General features: G+C 47.1%; 1 protein-coding gene across 2 annotated transcripts in view; it reads right to left on the bottom strand.

Moving 5' to 3' along the window:
- Positions 1 to 19,348, bottom strand: part of reln (reelin) — an 80,069-nt gene that overhangs the window by 17,903 nt on the left and 42,818 nt on the right. For both annotated transcript variants that reach the window (XM_062563207.1, XM_062563208.1), the window contains exons 6-29: positions 15,128 to 15,160; positions 14,952 to 15,030; positions 14,732 to 14,828; positions 13,611 to 13,662; positions 12,407 to 12,515; positions 11,647 to 11,887; positions 11,281 to 11,426; positions 9,639 to 9,790; positions 9,445 to 9,560; positions 8,870 to 9,078; positions 8,387 to 8,515; positions 8,175 to 8,284; positions 7,898 to 7,964; positions 7,423 to 7,656; positions 6,303 to 6,464; positions 5,079 to 5,315; positions 4,787 to 4,979; positions 3,893 to 4,005; positions 2,164 to 2,301; positions 1,837 to 2,023; positions 1,080 to 1,285; positions 785 to 956; positions 380 to 586; positions 47 to 282 (exon numbers count right to left, since the gene is read on the bottom strand). In XM_062563207.1, coding sequence (XP_062419191.1) covers positions 47 to 282; positions 380 to 586; positions 785 to 956; positions 1,080 to 1,285; positions 1,837 to 2,023; positions 2,164 to 2,301; positions 3,893 to 4,005; positions 4,787 to 4,979; positions 5,079 to 5,315; positions 6,303 to 6,464; positions 7,423 to 7,656; positions 7,898 to 7,964; positions 8,175 to 8,284; positions 8,387 to 8,515; positions 8,870 to 9,078; positions 9,445 to 9,560; positions 9,639 to 9,790; positions 11,281 to 11,426; positions 11,647 to 11,887; positions 12,407 to 12,515; positions 13,611 to 13,662; positions 14,732 to 14,828; positions 14,952 to 15,030; positions 15,128 to 15,160 — 3,625 coding nt within the window. The remainder of the gene's footprint in view (positions 1 to 46; positions 283 to 379; positions 587 to 784; positions 957 to 1,079; positions 1,286 to 1,836; positions 2,024 to 2,163; positions 2,302 to 3,892; positions 4,006 to 4,786; positions 4,980 to 5,078; positions 5,316 to 6,302; positions 6,465 to 7,422; positions 7,657 to 7,897; positions 7,965 to 8,174; positions 8,285 to 8,386; positions 8,516 to 8,869; positions 9,079 to 9,444; positions 9,561 to 9,638; positions 9,791 to 11,280; positions 11,427 to 11,646; positions 11,888 to 12,406; positions 12,516 to 13,610; positions 13,663 to 14,731; positions 14,829 to 14,951; positions 15,031 to 15,127; positions 15,161 to 19,348) is intronic.

Here is a 19,348-nt window from a genome sequence, read left to right as displayed (position 1 = left end):
TAATACATCAACGTGAATCCAATTGCATGGCTGTCGCCATAGCTACCTGGCTGCAACGTTGCGCGGTATGACCACAGTGACCCTGGTCCACTGCTCGTAGTCTCCCGTGTTGTAGACGGAGGGCTCTCTAAGCTCCCGACCACTGCCCTCGCAGACACCTGCCCCCGGGGTTCCTGGGTAACAGCCCTCTCGGACCAGCGCCCAGGTGCGCCCGGCGTCGTGAGAGTACTGCAGCATGACCGGAGCGGACGCGCTGAACTCTGACTCGCAGCCTATGTTCAACTGGAAGGGAAAACAGTGGAAACAACAAAACAAAAATAAATGCTTATGTTGTGCACCCTCAAAAGAAAAAGCCCTTTTCAGTTGTTTTTACGCTTACCTTAAATTGAAGGGTGTAGCCGGGGCGCAAGGCCAGGTCCCTGGTGACGGCCACCCTGTCCCCGTCGGAGCGCCCAAACACCATCGCTGAAGGCGTTGAGGCACAGAAGCTGTTGTTGCTGTCCCTCTCCATGCCTTCATTACCCAGCATCAGCCACACACTCATCTGGTTCAGGGGGTAGTCAAACGCTGGCTTCTCGTAAAAGTTCTGTTGAGACGGAAGACGGACAAGTTTATTGTGTTGTTTTGTGACGACAGGTATCCCTGCCTGCAGCAAAGCATATTCATCAGGAGATAAATGGAGACAGTTTGGCCAACACTTTCCTCAACAAGAAAACAAATATTTCAAGAGGAGAGCGTATGATGAGTTAAAGGAGAAACTGCTCAACTGGTGTCGATTCCTGACCTGCGGTAGAGTTGGATTGGCCATGGGGATGATGTGTTTTTCCCTCTCTGATAGAATGATGATGTCATCAATTGCCCATTGATCGTAACCATCCCCAGAGTGAAGAGGCTGCCACCACCGAAACCTCGTGGAGGGCGTCTTAGAGGCCAAGGGAAGCTCATAGTGGACAAAGCTGAGATAGGGAAGATGCAACAGGTCATTTACGTTTCTGCAACATCTCAAACCCATTTATTGCATTGGCAGCAAGAGACGGCAATAGAAAAGATGAGGGGTGTGAGTGATGCAGGTTTCTCACCGAGGCTTGGTGAAGTCGGTGAAGTACATCTCAGCGATGAGGCCCCAGTTTATGCCTCCGTCGTTGCTGTACTGCAGCAGCACTCCCTCCTCCCGGCTGTCCGCCTGGTTACACTCGGCCCAGTCTCCGCCCACCCGCAGGTAGAACTGCACAAACTCCGCCCATTCAGTGTCCAGGTCCCAGCTCAACAGCTGCCTCAGTCCAGCCTGACAACACACACGCACATATGTTCAGACATGTGTTTAAAGGAAGGATCAGTTAGGACTTGCGACACAAAGGGTTTAGTGTGTTATTCTTATCAACTTGGTCACACTTATACCGTATCACAGCTATTGTCCACTGATTGACTGATATTATTCTTTGTGTGGGGCAAAAAAAATGACAAATCCTGGAAGAAATATCACTCCCAGCAGCAACAAGTAGATTTCAGTTACGTCTGTTAATTTGGAAATGTGGGAGGCTGATACAATACAGAGCTGACTGAATATATGTGCACCCCCAATCCAGTTAGAATAAATTATTGTATAGAAACATAGGATGAAAAAAGTGGCATGTATGCTCAGGGAAGCAGTAATTTAGTAATTTAGAGGTCAAAGGTCAACAGACACAAAATGTTTTTACATTCATGATCATGATTTACACTAAGCACACAGGGACCATGATGGAACTCAATTGCCTGACTTCTTTCCTGGATGAAAATAAATTCTGCGATATGCACCTAGATCTAGATTAATAAAGAAACTTTTTTCTGTTTTACCTTGCTGAAGTACAGGGATGATCCAGATGAGACCACCCCGCAGCCCATGTCAGGGGTGACCACCTCTCCACCAATCACCTCCTGCCATGTGGCCAGCAATGCATCCTGGGACTCAAAGTCAGAGAGCACACTGGAGGAGAGCGGGGAGGAGGGCTGGCAGTCTGTTCCAGAGAAACCTTCATCACACCTACGAGAGAGGACACATCTTTCTGCTTGAATTATAATGTCACAAACATCTATAAGATAATATTTCAATGGGTATATTGAAAAAGCAATAAAGATAACCCTCAAGGAGGTTAATGCGTCTGTCTGTAAGTTAAAGCTGACCTGCAGTGTCCATGGTCACACCATCCATGTCCGTGGCACATATTAGGACACTGCTGGCCGATGTAGATGTCGTCCAGGGCCCACTCGTCCTGCTCGCCGTAGTAGTTTTGGATCCAGCGGAATCGTGTTGCACTGGACCTGGACACAGGAAATACACAAACACCATCACGTTACATGATCACAAAAACTGACAGCCGTTGGTAACGCGTCAGGCCGTTGTCACCATGCTATACTGACTGATCTACTTCTCTACTGGGGATGGAGATTTGTGGATTCAGTGTTCTGGCAGGTAAAGATTAACCTTATCCCTGTGTGTGTGTGTGTGTGTGTGTGTGTGTGTGTGTGTGTGTGTGTGAGGGAAGCGGGGGGGGGTGGTTGTTCCATAGGGCAACATCGTACCATCATCATCGCATCATCTGTGTTCAAGGCGTGTGGATGTGCGTGCAGTGTGGATGCATGTAGAGTGATGACCAATGGTCGTCACGTTGCAGGTAGTCCGGTGTACTGAGGGTTTTATAGTACAGTATAGTATACAGCCTTTTTTTTACTCTTTCCTCTATGACCCATATTGACTCAGACCACCACCTGATCCTACACGACTATTTAATTATCGTCGCCATGACCCTGTGACCTCTCATCACACCCTGCTGGAGATAAGACCAGCTATTTATTTAGGGGCTGGGTGGCAGAATGAAATGGAGGTGGAGGTCACAATTATCCGTGTGGAAGGTTTATGTGATGGTTTGAGCTGATATATGTGTAAGCGAGGGCTGTTACTGCTGTATTCAGCAGGAAATGCTGAATGCAGGACGGCTGGTTTACTCCACGCCGTAAATTACATCACTGCTGTCCCACAATTAAAATGTGCCAGATCAACATCGGCTGGTTCAATATCCATAAGAAATATTGACATAGAAGGATTAAATAAATATACAGAGGAAAGCTTTTTTCACCACATAAAAAGTATTATTTTTCCACCTCAACTCATGGATTCGTCTCAAACACGCTGCTCTCTTTCCTCTCGTCCATCTGCCATTTTTTTCAGTGCAGTAAATGGAGCTTGATCACTGACGATTGTACTTTTCACAAAGCACTGTGAGATTCGTTTGTACTGGAAACGCAGTTCACCAATTCAAAGGTTTTAGGTCACCTAGCTATTTGCTAAATGATGGCCATCAGATAATTGACCTTCAGGGAGTGGTTAGTGCAAACACCTCTTCTGTATCACGTAGTGAGTTGGATCAATACTGACTTCTGCTTTTTGTGTTCTCAATATCCTAATATATTATTTTATTATTTATTATTTATTTATTATTTTTCCATTTGACTATTTTTGTATGTTTTCCAAAATGAATGATAGGACATTTTATTCCTTGTTTTGCCAAGTTTTGTTCGAGTGCCTTTGAGCATTTTATTTGAAAGAAAACTTTAAAGAAGTCCTTTTTTAAAAAGCAGAATATGATGTAAAATAGTTGCTGCACAGTCCCAGCCTGTGTATTAACTTGTATGTCTATGTATACTTGTAGACATGCAGACATTAACAGTAATCGGTGCCCACGCTTCCTGGTGACTTGTTTTTCAGCTTTATGTAAAACATCCGACTCAATCTCAGGTGTATTAAGCTTGTTGACTACAAAAGATATGAAAGATAAAAAATCCGATCAGAGGACTTGATGTCCCAGAGGGGCCTTTGTGAATCGTGTCTTCTATGTCTACCTTAGTTTCTTACCATGTCTTCTGGGGAAGAGACAAAGTGATGCGTCTCCAGTCTTTGAACTCTGACGGATGGTAGACGCTGGGAGCTGTAAACTCAGAGCAGCTTGTCATGCCGGGCAGACAGGCCTAGGTGAAAGAAATAATAGCTTTCATTAAAATACACTTTTATCGTATGGGGTGGGGGGGGTCATAGCTAAAGATTGATTACTCAGAATTCTTAAAGTTTTTCCACTTGTCATTGTGGACTTTGTTTTTTTGCAAACATTTTCAGAAACAGCATAATCCGCTGCAGATGCACCCCGAGACCGCATTAGCATTAGCATTAGCCCCTCGTTGTATGCGTACAAAAGGCTAAAACAGGATTACAGTTTCTCTGACCTTGGACCCTGGAACACAAGCAAGGATTAGAAGTACAGGACATTCAGCGAGTTACATTTTGCACTTGCCAGATGACTGCATTTTCATCCTCGGGAGAATTAGAAAATATGCACGGATGGAAGACTCATTAAGCCCTATTCAGTTCCAATGGCAATACAAATCTTGGCAGACACTTCGGCGCCTCATGAATATTTATGAGCCAGTTGTGATCGCAGAAAATCTTTGTTGAATCATGGGAAGATAATCTGCCTGCTGATTCAAGTATTGCCATGTATTTGCTAATAGTGAGATGATAAAAAGTAATTGCAATGATTTCTCATCTGAAACAAAGTGCCACATTTAAATACATTATTTACATATTATTACAGAGGCTGTAATGGGTAAATCAATATTCATAATCATGAATTATATACTTCCGTGTCTTTCTCGAGTCATAATGAGCCCTATTCATAAACAAATCTGTGCGCCTCGCAATAATAAAAACTAAAAGGCTCAGGTGTCACCAGTCGACTGTGTTCACGCGCCATACCTCTTTGACCAGGTGCCAAGTGAGGCCGTGATTGGTGGAGAACTCCAGGCGGACCTGAGTGTCAATGTGAGGGGACGGCTCGCGACCGCAGCCCATGACCAGCGAGAACTGCAGGCTGTAGGAGGCGCCGATCTGCATCGACTGAGTCTCCACGTAGCGGATACTGGAGCCGGGGCTGGGCTCGCCGGAGAAGCTGCAGCAGAACACGCGAGGAGAGAGGACGCCGCGCTCAGTGTTAACGTGCGGGATCGATTTAATGCGGTTGGCTGCCCGGCGCCTGTTAGGCTCCTACCTGAGGGTCCAGTCGTGTTGGCAGTAGGGCTGCACGTGGCCGAGGTAGAAACCAAGACTCTGGGTGACGTCCAGCACGTTGCTGAAGTCGAGACTTATGGTGTTGAACAGCACGGAGGTCATGCTGATCTCGTCCAGGGCCCACACGTCGTGACTGCGGCCCGAATGGTACGGCTGCCACCAGCGGAACTGCACGCCGAATTTACGGGCGCCGGCAGGGAGCTCCACTGACACGATCCTGGTTGGGAGAAAGGGATTATTGAATCTGCGTGAAGAAAGTAGCGCAAAGTTAAATTCCGTTTCAAATGGGAGAACAGTGTATTTTGGGGTTAGTTTCCAAAATGGAAAACATAGCTGGAGTGAATCACAGTGGCTGACTGAACTGAGACTGTGACTTGGATCTAAAGCCTGCATAATCGCAGTCTGCTTGGACAATCTTTAACAGATTTTGACACGACGCAGATGGTCAATATATCCAAATTTATTAACAGCATCTTGCCGTCACTCTTTCACTGTGTTGAATTGCCACAGAGACAGAGACCCGTTTTTTTTCTTCGTCAAGACGGATTCGTGTTTTTTTTTGGTCTTTAGTACAGACGTACACGTTGAAAGAGTGACAACTTCCGATCGCACCCGCGGGTCAGTTAGTTGACCCTTCTGGTGGTGATGAAGAGCTCTGTGACGCTGGAACTCAGCCACCACTTTGTCTTCATTACACACACACACACACACACACACAGACTGCTCTAGCTGACTCGATGGGTCCCAGCGGCTTACGCCTCCAGCTCGCCGTTAGCTGCGCAAAATGCGTCCGTTGATGGCGTCATAGTATCTCTGGAAAACTCCAGACTCACGCTGATGGCAAGCAGAGGACGTCTTATCTCAACATTTTAATTTGCAAATTAAATAAGGTAAAATGACTCAAGTGATCTTATTTAGATTAGATAATAAGACGTAAATGATGTCTTCTGAGACTCCACCGTAATGCCTTTCACTTTACTGCTAATTTAAATTTAACCTCAAATGAAAGCTTGGACCCAGAAGAAATGTAACTTAATCCCAAGAAACTCACATTGCTTATTCTTTGAGTTTATATGTCTCCAGATGCCACTATTTATGGCATTTATGTATTTATCTTCCATCAAATCCACCCTTTTTTACTTTTTTTGTCATAGTATCTCTGTCAAATTGAAAGCCCACAACTGACTCCAAACACAGGAGGTACCTTGGCTCGTGGAAGCCTTGGTAAGCGTAGTGCTGCAGCAGTGTCCAAGTGATGCCGTTGTCTGAGGAGTAATGCAGCAGGACTCCCTCTCCTGGCTGGTCTGGGGCGGGACACGAGCTCAGGGTGCTCCGGCTCCCCAGGCGAAGCGTAAACTGCAGATACCTGCAGGCACGGAAAGCAAGGTTATAGCGAGGAGGGGTGAACGACACGGAAGCAGAGGAGGGGAGCAGGTTGATAAATGAGATGAAGGAAAAGTGACAAAGAGTGCTCAGCAAAGAGAGATAGATAGAGAGAGAGGGGGAGGTGTGGAGGGGGGGGCAGACAAACAGACAGTCATGCAGAGTAGAAAGGTGGGAGGGAGGTGGCAGGATGATGGATGAGATGATTAAATGAATGAGGGCAAAAGTAGATGAGAGGAGGTGGAAGGAAATGAAGTGCGAGACACATCCATGTGTCCGTGTTAACTCTACATAGATAACATATTTGAGCTTCCATACTTTTATGTGTTCTTCCATGTTTTAGCCGACATCTTTTCACCCGTTCTAATGCGATATTTATTGTAATTTCCCATCATCTTTCCTGGGCTGTCAGTTGGCCTCCAGCTCTCTCTGTCCTTGGCTGAGCAGGGCTCTCAATAGCGATGCGGTTTCCTCTTTCCGGCAGCTATTCACTCCATCAGCCAGGAAACTGGCATTAAATATGGCCATCAGGTGGCACACACACGGCCGCAACAGGCATAATCCATCTAACACAGGTGCCTTATCTAACTTCACCGTCCCCTCTCTATCTTCCTCCCTCACATTTCCCTCCTCTTTTAATCTCTCCTCTCATCTGCAGTCGTCGCCACGATCACAATCAATCACCAGCACAAGAGCCCGGAGTATGAGGGAAAGAGGAACTGACAGTGCGGATGGCTGACTGGACGGAGCATGTGCAGTACTAATCAGGAGAGCCAGATGACGACGAGTTCGAGGAGTTTTATAAAGGAATATTTTGGTGGCACAAAAACATCAGATTCAAAATTCAGTTGCGTGCATCCTGAACATCTGCATCTTTTTTTACTGGAGCTTACATCTGATTTGCCTCACATCATTGTTTGTGTTGTTTTCTTTTCCATTACCTGGCCTGGGAGCTGTCCAGGGGAGAGGTAACCAAGTGCCTCCTGCTGTCTCTGTTGAAGACCAAGGCCTTGCCGCTGGCCAGCACGCCACAACCGAAACTGACCTCGGCACCGCGGAGTGAGGAGAAGCTGTGGTAGGAGGAGAGGCGCGGGCTGGAGAAGCCCTCCGACAGGAACGCCGGGAAGGTTTGGGAGGCGAGCTCACAGGCGGGACCACTGAAGCCTGGGTCGCATCTGGTGGAGGGAGAGAGAGAGAGAGTGAGGGGAGAGACGACGCATTAAAAAGAGTGAAGGATATAAACGAGAAAAAGAAGACAGTCATAATGAAAATCCGTTAATAAATCATAAGCATAATACAATTTGATTAACTTTTGAATGGTGATTGCTGCTGGAAGGCATTAGGCGGATAACGAGCAGACTCGTCTGGAAGGAGACACATTGGATTCATTTGGTTTAATAAAAAGTAGATCCTTACTTGCAGCCGGTGCGAGAGCAATGACCTCTCCCAGAGCAGAAGCGGAGGCAGGCCGGGCCGAGATACACTGAAGCAAAACCCAGGCATGGAAATGACATCATTAGATAATTCAAAACTTTTGTTTAACATTGTTGAATACTTAAGCTGCGATAAAAAAAAAATGCCTGTAACCCTAAATACATTCTTATGGAAGAAGTTTTTGCATCTCATTTTTGCCGTCAAACTAAACTTTTTATTGCACAAAGTGCACCATGTGACCTGTATGTGTAGTACTAACCATTGTCTATAGCCCACATGTTGCCCAATCCAGTGCTTGCCTGTTTCCAACGGAAACGTGTTGTCTCCGTCAGGGCAGCATTGGGCAGCGGGATGGAGATTCTGGTCCACCTGGAGAGACAAAATACAATATGCATATTTCCAAAGTGACCGACTGACACATATGAATGAGTACAGTCACACAGACACGCACATACACAGACTGGTTCATACCCGCTGTAGTTGTCGGAGGAGTAGATGGTGCTGTGAGGAAGGTGGGGTCCAGCACAGAGCTCTGGCAGACACTCGGTGTGGAGCAGAGACCAGGAGCGGCCGTGGTTGGTGGAAAACTCCAGACTCACGCTGATGGCAAGCAGAGGACGTCTTATCTCAACATTTTAATTTGCAAATTAAATAAGGTAAAATGACTCAAATGATCTCATTTAGATTAGATAATAAAACGAGACTCCACCGCAATGCTTTTCACTTTACTTATTATTGTACACATATATATATATAAATAAATAAATATTATTTATTTATTTATCTTCCATCATATCCACCCTTTTTTACCTACAATAACTGACCGAATCAAAGGGTTCTCACTTGCCGTATAGAGGTCTGCTTTGTTGCAGCCCAATTTTGTGATTTCGCCTGAAAAGTGGCAATATTTTCACATAAAAACACTCTAACCCAGTATAAAAAAATGCGTCACACCTGTTGGCGGGCTGGTAGGAGCCACAGCCGAGGTTGATGGAGAACTGGGCGACATGTGTGTGTGTGCCGGGCAGCACTGGGAGCAGCTGCATGAAGTCCACAGCCCACACGTGGCGGTTGGGCCCCCCATGTGACCGCTGCTCCAGGCAGAACTGGGTGACTGGTGTTTGCAGCTCGGTGGGCAGCGCCACGGATACCAGCGCGGGACTCTGGGACCGGAGGAACAGAGGGTGGAAAAACACATCAGAAGAGAAGCAAGGCGCCGATTAGACTGGAGATGATATTTTTGAATTGTTTGACTTGTTTTACGGCACAAAATCTATTTAGTTTATTATGAAAGAAAAGCGACATCACTTTGCGGATGAGAGTACTTTAGAGTAACAAGTCTTTATCATTGGTTCATTCCAGTAATCTGAACTACACTGCTGTTGTTCTCTATCTAGAGCATCTCAAAACCTCTTCACAGAACCTCATTGTCTACTTGGACTTAGAATGAAATATAACTGCTATTTCATTAACATCAATTCACTGGTAAAGAGTAAAGCGAGCACAGATTGTTATTGCGTGTGTCTCACCCTGTAGGAAGAGTAAGGGAGGCTGTCGAGGGTCACACGTTCCCTCCTGCCTTCAGACCTTCCAAACAGAACCACGTCGTTCTCGTGAGACTCTCCTGGATCACAGTCGCCGCCGCCTAAACACAAGCACGCCACGCCAGTGGTTATGCAAAATACCATTGTTTAAAATGAAGCCATGTGGAGGTCTTCCATACCCATGGTGAAGTAGAAACGAAGGTTTCCGTAAGACGTGGTGTCGAGGTACGGCGTGCACAGCCTCCTCCTGCCCTCCTTCTCAAACACTAGCGCTGAGCCGGACTCGATCTCTCCACACTGGGTCCCACAGACGGCTCCCTCGATGTCCCAACTGGGTAAAAAAAAACATGCAGACCTTAATTTATTTAAAATAAGGGGTACATGACTCAAGTAGTTAATCAACATTAATAATGACAAAAAGAGAAGCGAGCCAAGCTATAAAGCCTTAAACCTAAACTGAAATAGTGAGTTTTCTTCTTAGTAAGATGGTTTATGGCCTGAAAATAGTTTTAAACTAACAATAATTCATTCTTTAGAGTAAGATTGGATAAAAACTGACAATTACCCTGAAAATAACAACGTACCGTGAAGTACACAGTACACAGAGAGGGGCTTAATTTAATCCTAAATCATAAGCACTTAACCCTAACCTCAACCTTTATATATAATAATCCCAGGATGCAAACATCTGTGTTTATAGATTGCCTCTTTAATAGAACATTTCCCCTTAGAGTATTACTGAAGTCTGTAAACAGCAGCCACAATGTGCAACTTGCCAGGAAACAAACAAACACACACACACACACACACACACACACACACACACACACACACACACACACACACACACACACACACACACACACACACACACACACACACACACACACACACACACACACACACACACACACACACACACACACACACACACACACACACGCTTGCCCACACATATTTCTGCACAGTGGAGAGAGGTTTCTCATTGACTCTGACAGAAGTTAACTCAGTGTGTCAGCCCTCCGCTGTGTTCCTCTACCTGCCCCTCTCTCCCCTTTCCTTTCCTTCAGCCTCTGCCGCAGCCACTTTTGGGTTAAATGACACTTAGTGGAGAGTGGCCTTAGCCCGATGTCTACATCACACGCGTGTCGGACCATGACACCTGATAGGTGAGGGATGGCGTGCAGTGTCGCACGCTGGCAGGAAGGTGTGAGTGGAAATAGCCCTCTGTCTCAGATCCTGCTCATTAATGACAGATCTGGTGAGGAGGGGGGGTCCACTAATCACTCTCTGGCATTAACGGTATCTGCCACCTTTCTTCTTTCATGTCTCTGCCTCATGCGGCGTCTCCCACTGTGTTACCTTGCTGTCTGCCGTCCGGTGTGTGTTTGAAAGCATGTGTGTGTGCGCGTGTGTGTGTAAGTGTCTCACTCCGAGCAGATGGGCTGCCGTCCCTGTAGCAGTCAGAGGCATGGCACTCACCTGTGTCGGCCCCCCGTGCTCGACTTAAACCTGTAAGCAACCCGCTGCATGTTGCATCGCTTGGCATATGACAAGTGACAGATGTCAACGTCTGTGTGTGTGTACACGCAGACACAGAGAAATACCAGAGCACTGATACGCTACCAGAAAACAATCCCTCTGTGTTAACGACGTTTTTGTGGGTTTGATTCAGGTCTGTTAATGTCTTGTTCTTTTAACTTCATTAAATAGTACAGCCTCTAGCGACCTGAAAACATCGATTTTCCTATAATCATCATCTGATCCAATTATCCCGTAAATGGCGTGGGGGGAAAAAATTAAACCATAATGACGGCTTACTTAGACGGTAGACTTTCAAAGTCTTCCTCCCAGTAGCTCCTTCCCTCCTCCCGATGCAGGTCAATGTCTCTGGTGGAGGCAAAGCTGTGGCCAACTGCCTCACCTCCATGGAAATACAGGGCATTGCCTTCGGACTGGCAGGCGTGCTGGCAAATAAGAACGCAGGTGTTAACGCGTGCAAACGCTTACTGCAAAGCAGCGTATTGCTCAACAGGATTTTGGTATTGACCGTGCTTCTCAAAATGCGTCTTTCCGTCAAAAGAGAGGTTATTTATTTGACTGATCCTTAAGCCATCTATCATATTCCTTTATACCTGATATCCATGCATAAAGGAGGAAATCTGCGTAGAATGGTTCGTTGTGTACCTTGACAGTCGCTCCAGGGAAGAAGAGCCAGTTGGCAGTGTCTGGAGGGTCCAAGTTGTCCTCCATGAGAGGAGCCTTGTGGGCAGCATTGAGCAGCAGCACGTTGTCCAGCCCCCAGCAGGACTCGTAGCCCTCGGGTCCCCGGGGGACCTCCTGAGACCAGCGGAGACGAGCGCCATCGGCCCTGGATTGATGCGGCAGGGGAAGCAGGTGGACAACAGTGCTGCTGTTGGTAGGGGCCCTGGAGGAGAGACGTAGAACAAGGCGGGTATTGAATGTGATGGCTGTGATTGTGTAATTAACTGCAACTTGTTTATCCATTGAATAATCAACATTAATCATTTAAATCAGGCTGAAATAGCCACATATGGAGAGACACTACTTGTCCTTATGGTGGAATAATAAAAAAAAAGAAAAGAGATCCAATCCTTGATTTATGAATGGTTTTCTGTGTCCACACACAATTACAACATCCACTTACTGCAGCTGAATACTGTAGTTAGGAGACTGCATCATTACATTATGCCTCTGTTGTCCTTCTGAGCAGACTAAACAGAGAAAGGCCGGGATAGAGGGATGGAAAAAAGGGGGAACGTAGAGAAACGAATGACAAATTGAGAGGGGGAGGTGTGAATGAGGGGGGAAAAAAAGGAGAGGACGGGTGTTCGTAACAGATGGAAGGACTGTGGGATGGATGAGGAAGACAGAGGAAGAGGAGAGAGAGATAGAGAGAGAGAGAGAGAGAGAGAGAGAGAGAGACCTGATCTTCTCCAGTGTGATCCAGTCATCTGAGGTGTTGGCGTTGCCACTTAGGCTGTATGACACAGTGATGCTGGGGTCTGAGTAACTGAACCGGCAGGAGCCTGAGCCTGGGGAATATAAATGCACACAGAGGACAGACATATATGACAGTTAACGTTCTTGTTGAGGGAACAGCTACAGAAAGTGTTAGCTAGTTTCCTTTTTTTTCAACGGCTGAATTCCATCAGCAGAGCAATGATCCTTAGAATACCCGAAGCCCGGCGTGATGGCTTCTTCCGACTGATTGCTCCCAAATTCCCCCTTTAGCCAAGTGGTAAAAAATTGGGTTTAAACGGTGTCACGGTGTAACTGGGAGATCAGCAGCTTAACAGGGCTGAGAGAAACATGCAGGCTTAATCAGTGGAGCTGCTGCAGGACCAGAGACTTGATATCCAACTACAGCTTAACACTGTTAGTATGTGTGTGCATGTGTGAGCATATTCTGCTTGGCAAGTTTGAGTGGGATTAGACATGTGGGGGTTTGTGCGGGGGCTGTGGGAGCTCGTCGGGGTCAAAGGTGGCTAATGGACGAAGTAGGCCAACTCCCCCCCCACCCCCCATATCTCCCCTCCCTGGCTCTTCCCCTTTCGTCCACACAGCCACGTCCTGCCGCGCTGCTCCCTCCCCGCTGAATACAGTCGTGCATTAACCTGCCACCACCTCGATGCACTGCTCTGCTGCACCTCCGCAATACACAACACTACTGCATCACAAAGTCATATTAATAACCTGCAAACGAGAGCAAAGCCAGACGCAACGACAGATGGGAATAGAGACGTACAGGAGGGAGGCGGTAACAGTACGTACTGTAATTTCCTCACAGTCATCTTCCCATGAGTATTGGTGGAAACACGTAATGGACATGAAAAATACAACAAGGCGCATTCTCTAAAAAACTCCGCCGCTGCCTTCTGGTTGTCTTTTCTGAATATTTTAAATAATTCATTTTTGTGATAGGAGAGAAGGAGAGAGAGAGAGAGAAACACACTGGCAGGAAACAGGACAAATATGGTGGTTTCTATAGATCTCTATTGTCCTGGCTGCAAAGCACTGTTGCATGCTGCACGCAGGGTCTGAGCTATTTGAACGAGGTTTAAAAGGTATCCGACTGTGTGTTGTGTATTGGTACCACTACCTCGTGTGTGTAGAGATGTAATACTCACCCAGGGCAAACTGCAGGACGGAGGCTGTGCTAGTGTTGAGAGGGACGGTGGTCTGGGGAAGATACACACGGCAGTTTAGGATATCACCCATGAACAATCTGAAATCATACCACAATATTATTTTCTGCAAAGATTTTCCCTCAACGCAGTGTTTCACTGATGTTTTCAGGTTCAAAGTCTGTTGCACCTGTATTCCCAATAAATAAGGTAGTGTTTTTTACCCTTGTGCAGAAGGGTAAGAAATTCACAGCTGTTGTGTACAACATATATTAAACCCAAGTAGAAGTGTGCGTGTGCGTGTGTGTCAAGTTCTTTGTGTAAGCATGTCGGTGTTTCTGGATGTTCGCATTTAGGCACTTGTCGGAAAAGTTGCCAGGCAACGGCATCAAACATTTGGAACAGCGACAAACAAAGCAACTGCTTATCATTACATTACATGTTATTTAGCTGACGCTTTCATCCAAAGCGACTTACATTGCATTTCTCTCCCTGCAAAATGAAGAGTCTAAGATCAACTTTGTTAAGATAGGAAGGGGGCGTGAATTGGTTTGATGAGCAATCATGAGTGTAGGGACGTGTGCAAGTGCCACAGTGCACGTCTGATGCCACTGTACTTTTTCTGGTCACACATTCACTTTGTAATGTCACATTAAGCCAAAACGGTAAGTTTGGGAATTCTATTTGGTGAATTAAGCTCAAGCAATATCCATCCTTCTTTTTCCCCACATTTGAACTTGAACATGCGGTTTTGTGTCTGTTTTTTCGTTTGAGGTCGCCTCTACACTTCACTACACTTGAGGTCGCCTCTGAGTCCTGCGGATCAAACGCATGCGTGACTTTGTTTCTCTTTGCATTTCTTTTGCCGACTTGATGCACATAAATGTTTAACATCTCTGAGTGGCATTTCCAGGCAAATTTCCAGGTACAATCCATAGAGGGTAGACATTTGTGCAGAGCTTATATGCAGATGTTACGACTTCAGACTCTGCTGTGGTCACAGCTCGTATGCTCTAATTTCCTGTAGCTGTGGTTGCGGCCAGCGAGCGGTTGGGTTTTCGGATGTACGCTCAGCGGCCCGTAAAATGTACAGCGGCGGCAGTGTGGTTGAACATGACAGTTACCAGCTCTCGTTCTCCAAAGGGCTCGCAGAAAGTGACCGCTCTGCCATGCATCAGTACACCACACTGCTCTCCCACCTCACAGTTCCTGCACTCGGACCTGCGAGGAGAGGAGAGGGAACTGAGCTATGACGAAAGCGAGTAAGCATCGAAGGGAGAACACCAACGTTTTTTAAATATATGGAACTCGTATTGTATTGCAGAAAAGTCCTTCTGCCCCTACCAGATGCTCGGGTCCAGCTCGCCTTGGAGGTTGGAGTCAAAGTCGTCACGCAGAACAGCGTGTTTTCCATGCAGCTCCACTGCACAAAAACAGCATTTGCTCTCAGTCAGACACAGTCTTACTCGCTCCTTGTATTTCATGTGGCGATTACATGTGGGAAAATCATGCAAACTCACCAAGACTCGGCCTTAACGGGGACTCGGTCGGAGCTGAAACAGAAACAGAGAGCAAGGAACTGAGTTATGAGTTGTTCTCAGTAGTAGATATACAGACTACATACAACTTTTCCTGTCTGCGCAGTTTTGCATTTTTGATTGGTTGGAAAGAAGTGTGTAAGAGTCATCAGGCCCATTCTCAAAGCGTCCCAGAGTGAAACGAACTTCCTCTGCGTCCTGGCCGCTGTCTCCTGGCTGCCGATGTTAATTAATTCCTGTCAGTAATAAATTTTAAAAAAGGCCCGGGCGGCCACGCTCAACAGTTCAATGCCAATTAACCGCCATCCACCCCCAGAGGCGTCAGTCCGTGTGCTTTAATCTGCGGGCGCTAGCTGGCCATCGCACGCAACCATCCGTCGCTCCCAGAGGATACGCCGCTCTGAGAAGGAGGGAGACTTAATGAATCAGACATGGCTTGAAGAAAAAGGAACTGTTTCTGATTCTGTAGAAGAAAATGCCATGAAGTTGCAGAGTAGTGTATGGATGTGTCCTTTGTTCTGGAAAAAGACAGAGGAGCCGGTGAGGTTTAAAACTGAATAAGTCAAATTTGAGACGTTTTGATTGATTAGTTTAGGTGTTGGATTAAGAGACAAATTATGGAGATTTTCACACAAAAAAAAAGACACACTCAAAACCTGCTTTTGTGTAAGAAGAAAAGCAAAATGCACCTTTGTTTTATCTTGGTTCAGAGTTAATGTCCACCCATATTAGAGAGTTTGATATTAAAGTTTTTTCATAATCAGTCACTGCTGGATTTAACCTTAGTGAACAAGTGACCCCTCAATCCCTTGGAGCTTCTTTACTTTCCTCCGCTAGGTTTTTTTTTTTTTTCAAGACTTACTCCACACAGAATAGAAGGATAATCTGCTGCAGTATTCTCCATCCAGGATGAGTCTGCCCACCTGATAAAAGACACTAAGATAACCCACTCAATCAAAAGTTTCTTTCAAACCTCCAACCTTTCCTCGGAGAGGGGCTTGCGTTTGAGGAAGCCCACCTAAAATCCCTCATAAACAACGGAACATAAACCAAGAGAGGAGGGATTATCCAAAAAAAAAGATTTCTTAATACTGGAATGGCTCTGCAAATGTCTTTATTTAGAGCTCAGTAATTCATTCCCAGTGCTGGGCACTTAAGAGTGGATTTACTATTCACAGAGTGAGGGAAGAGTTTCATGCTGACGGCAGAAGTTGGAGTTTTAGTGGCCCGGTTCAGAGGCTGCCGCTCTGGTGGACCCTGATGCTGGGCTCCATGGGCCGGAGCCCCGAGCTCGACGACGAGGCCCATGAAAAGCAGATCAAAGGGCCCTCTCACCCCCCCCTCTAATCCTCAAATGTCAGCCGATTCCCAAACACGTCTGGAGGCGCCATCAATCGCTGCATGTGCAGCTCTCTCCTGCCTCCTGGTACCCTATTAAACTGTTTGGAAAGTAAGGTACGCATTCTTGACCTGAGCGGAGCGCGCGCCCAACCCGGTTCCCTGGTGATCCACCCTCTCAGACTGCCGTAAAATAATGAATGCGTACAGTCTCTCTCTCTCTCTCAAACAAACCCTTCTAACTCTCTCTCTCTCCGCCTTTCTAGCCTTTCATTTGGCTGGAGAAAGGCCCAAATGATTTTGGCTGGATAATCCCTTCAAGCTTTCAGAAAGGCCTCATTTACAGTTTTCTTTCTCCCCGCTCCATTGCGCGCGCTCTCTGCTGGGGCGTCTCTCTCCTTTTCCTTCTATCAAAATCTCACCCTCCATCCGCACCCCATTCTGTCTCTCTGTGCCTCACCCCGCGCGCATCGGGAGCAGACGGTGGCGCTCATTTCACTTGGATTAATCCCCTCTCACTTTCTTAAAGACTTCAATTACTGCCTCCTCTACTTGCGGCTCATCTCCGCTAATGCCTGTATCTCCTTGGCCAGGGCTTATGCTGACAAGCGTGCAGAGGGAGACACACACACACACATTAAATATAAATGCACACACACACACACACACACACAGACGCAGACGTTTCCTTGCGGAGCTGACCCGACCCTCTGCTTTGCAAATAACTTGCCACATATGCACACATAGAAACAGATGCAACAAAGAGGGTGTTCTCAATAAATGTGGGAGTAAAAGCGGATGGGTGCTGATGAGCAGGGTTTGGCTGGTACGAGGGGGGGGCAAATGAGCGTAAGCCTCTGCGGACTCAGACATGTCGGCACAAAGAGCGCAGGGCACAAGTCATGTTAAATCTTCTCCCCCTACTTCTCTCCATCTTCCAGCTCTAATCTCCTCTCTCCCCCTCTCTCTCTCTCTGTGTTTTTTTTCTCCCCACCCTGTAAACCGCACCCGCTCTTCCAATCTCCTGTTCTCTTCTCGTCTGACTCACATCCTTAACGAGGCGGACCTCGTTTGAAGTGGAATTGCCCCGGTCTAACTGGCTGCTGCAATTACAGACTCAGCAGGTCGCAGGATGCTGTTGTTTTTTTCCTTATTACAATGACTAGAAAGGAAATGTTCTCTGAGGTCCGATAGCAGCCACTTCGCCCCACTCAGAGGAAAACACAGGCCCTCTGTGTGGGCTTCAGTCATTACAATAATCATAGGTAAGTGGAGAGGAGACCAGCGAAGAAGACGTTCTATTTTCCAATCTCCGTATGTCCTCTTCTAGCCGCGTTTAAAGCCTCAATCCAAGGTAAAAAAAAAATAGAGAAAGAGAAAAACTGGGCAAAAAAGGTGCTATCGGAGGCAGTCGAGGGGGGGGGAGACATACAGCGAATATGGCGAAGTCTCAAGGTTTCTTGCTGGTGAAAGATGAGGCAAGCCGGCGCTCCGCCAGGCAAGCAGGCTGGCTGGCAGAACGGGTGGGTGAGGAGGGTGAGGAAGGGGGGAGGCCACGCGTCGCCCCTCTGTTGGGCTGTGACCGGGCGTCCCTCGGGGAGCAGTGGCCTCTTTGAGTTATGTGTCCCTTTAATAATCCATCTGGGGTGCAGTGCACTCGGCCGGGCCCATAAAGACCTGATTTATTCCCTCGCTGGAAATGAGAGGACCCGGCGACGCTGCGCAGAGAGCCGGGGGAGCGCTGTCAGGAGATGGAGCTGATGGAGGGCCCTCCACCCTCCAGAACGTGAGCACCTCTCCTCATTCTCCACCGCGTCTCCACTCATATGGACTTAATACTTTTTTTTGAATGGTTGCTCAGTAGGAGCAGAAATAGACTTGAGTTTTCATCCCAGCGCCTGTCAGTTCGTATACTTGCAGCCGCTTAAAAGTGGGCCGGTAACTTGCATTTTTCAAGCGGCTCCGGGAACGGGTCCGAACCATTTGGAAATGTGCAGATCTGGTGCCACATACTTCTCTGCTGTGCAGTTTTTGTTACACAGCCGTGCGTTTTGTCTTCTGAATCAACAAGTAAGGACAAAATATGTGCATTTTTTTGTGCTGACTGTTGAATAAAGTGATGGGGGGAGGGGGGGGGGGGGGGGGGCGATCAAAGCAAAGTGGGGGAGAAGTTGGAGGGGTGAATTGAATGTTGAACGAGGGAATGAGGTGGAGGAGGGTGCGGGCACAGCAGAAAGGGGCTGATGGAGCAGGCTTTCAGGTGCACCAGAGTGAAAACATCACAACACAGGCACCTGTGTCTGTGAACAGGCCTTATACCCCCCCTCTCCTTTCTTCATCGTTAAATATCGTATTTACATTAGAATTCACATCTCCCATCTCTTCTTCACACTGAGCTGAGATCCACACTCCAATGTCACCTTCCATTTCCATCTCCGTGGCTAATGTGCCCATTTGTTCTTAAAAGTCTTCCCCCTGGCTGATCGGCCCTGATTGCCTTCTTATTTGAGCAGCCTGCCCTGTTCCTCTCCTTCCCTTCCCTCCTCTTCCTCCTCCTCCTTCCTCCCTCTGCTCCATGGATCATAACCCTGCTTTAGATAGCTTTCATTTCTACAGCTTTTCAAAGCTTGAGTCTTAAGCATGTGAACTTCTGAAGTGGCTTGAGCTGGCCTCGTATATCTTTCATTCCACTTTGAATGCTAATGCCCAGATTTGAAGTAACTCTGCTCAAAGCAGCTTGCACTCTCTTTGCCACTCGGCTGCCGATTTGGGACGGCGGCGTATCTGATCCCACCGGAAGGGAGAAGTCTAAACGCCTTTGCGAGTCCGAGTCCTTGCTGAGGGAACCAAGACAATGGACGTGAT

This window comes from Pungitius pungitius, chromosome 6, assembly GCF_949316345.1.
Source record: "Pungitius pungitius chromosome 6, fPunPun2.1, whole genome shotgun sequence".
Lineage (NCBI taxonomy): Eukaryota > Metazoa > Chordata > Actinopteri > Perciformes > Gasterosteidae > Pungitius > Pungitius pungitius.
The sequence above is the reverse complement of the archived record's forward strand: the minus strand, read 5'-3'. Positions and strand labels throughout refer to the sequence as shown.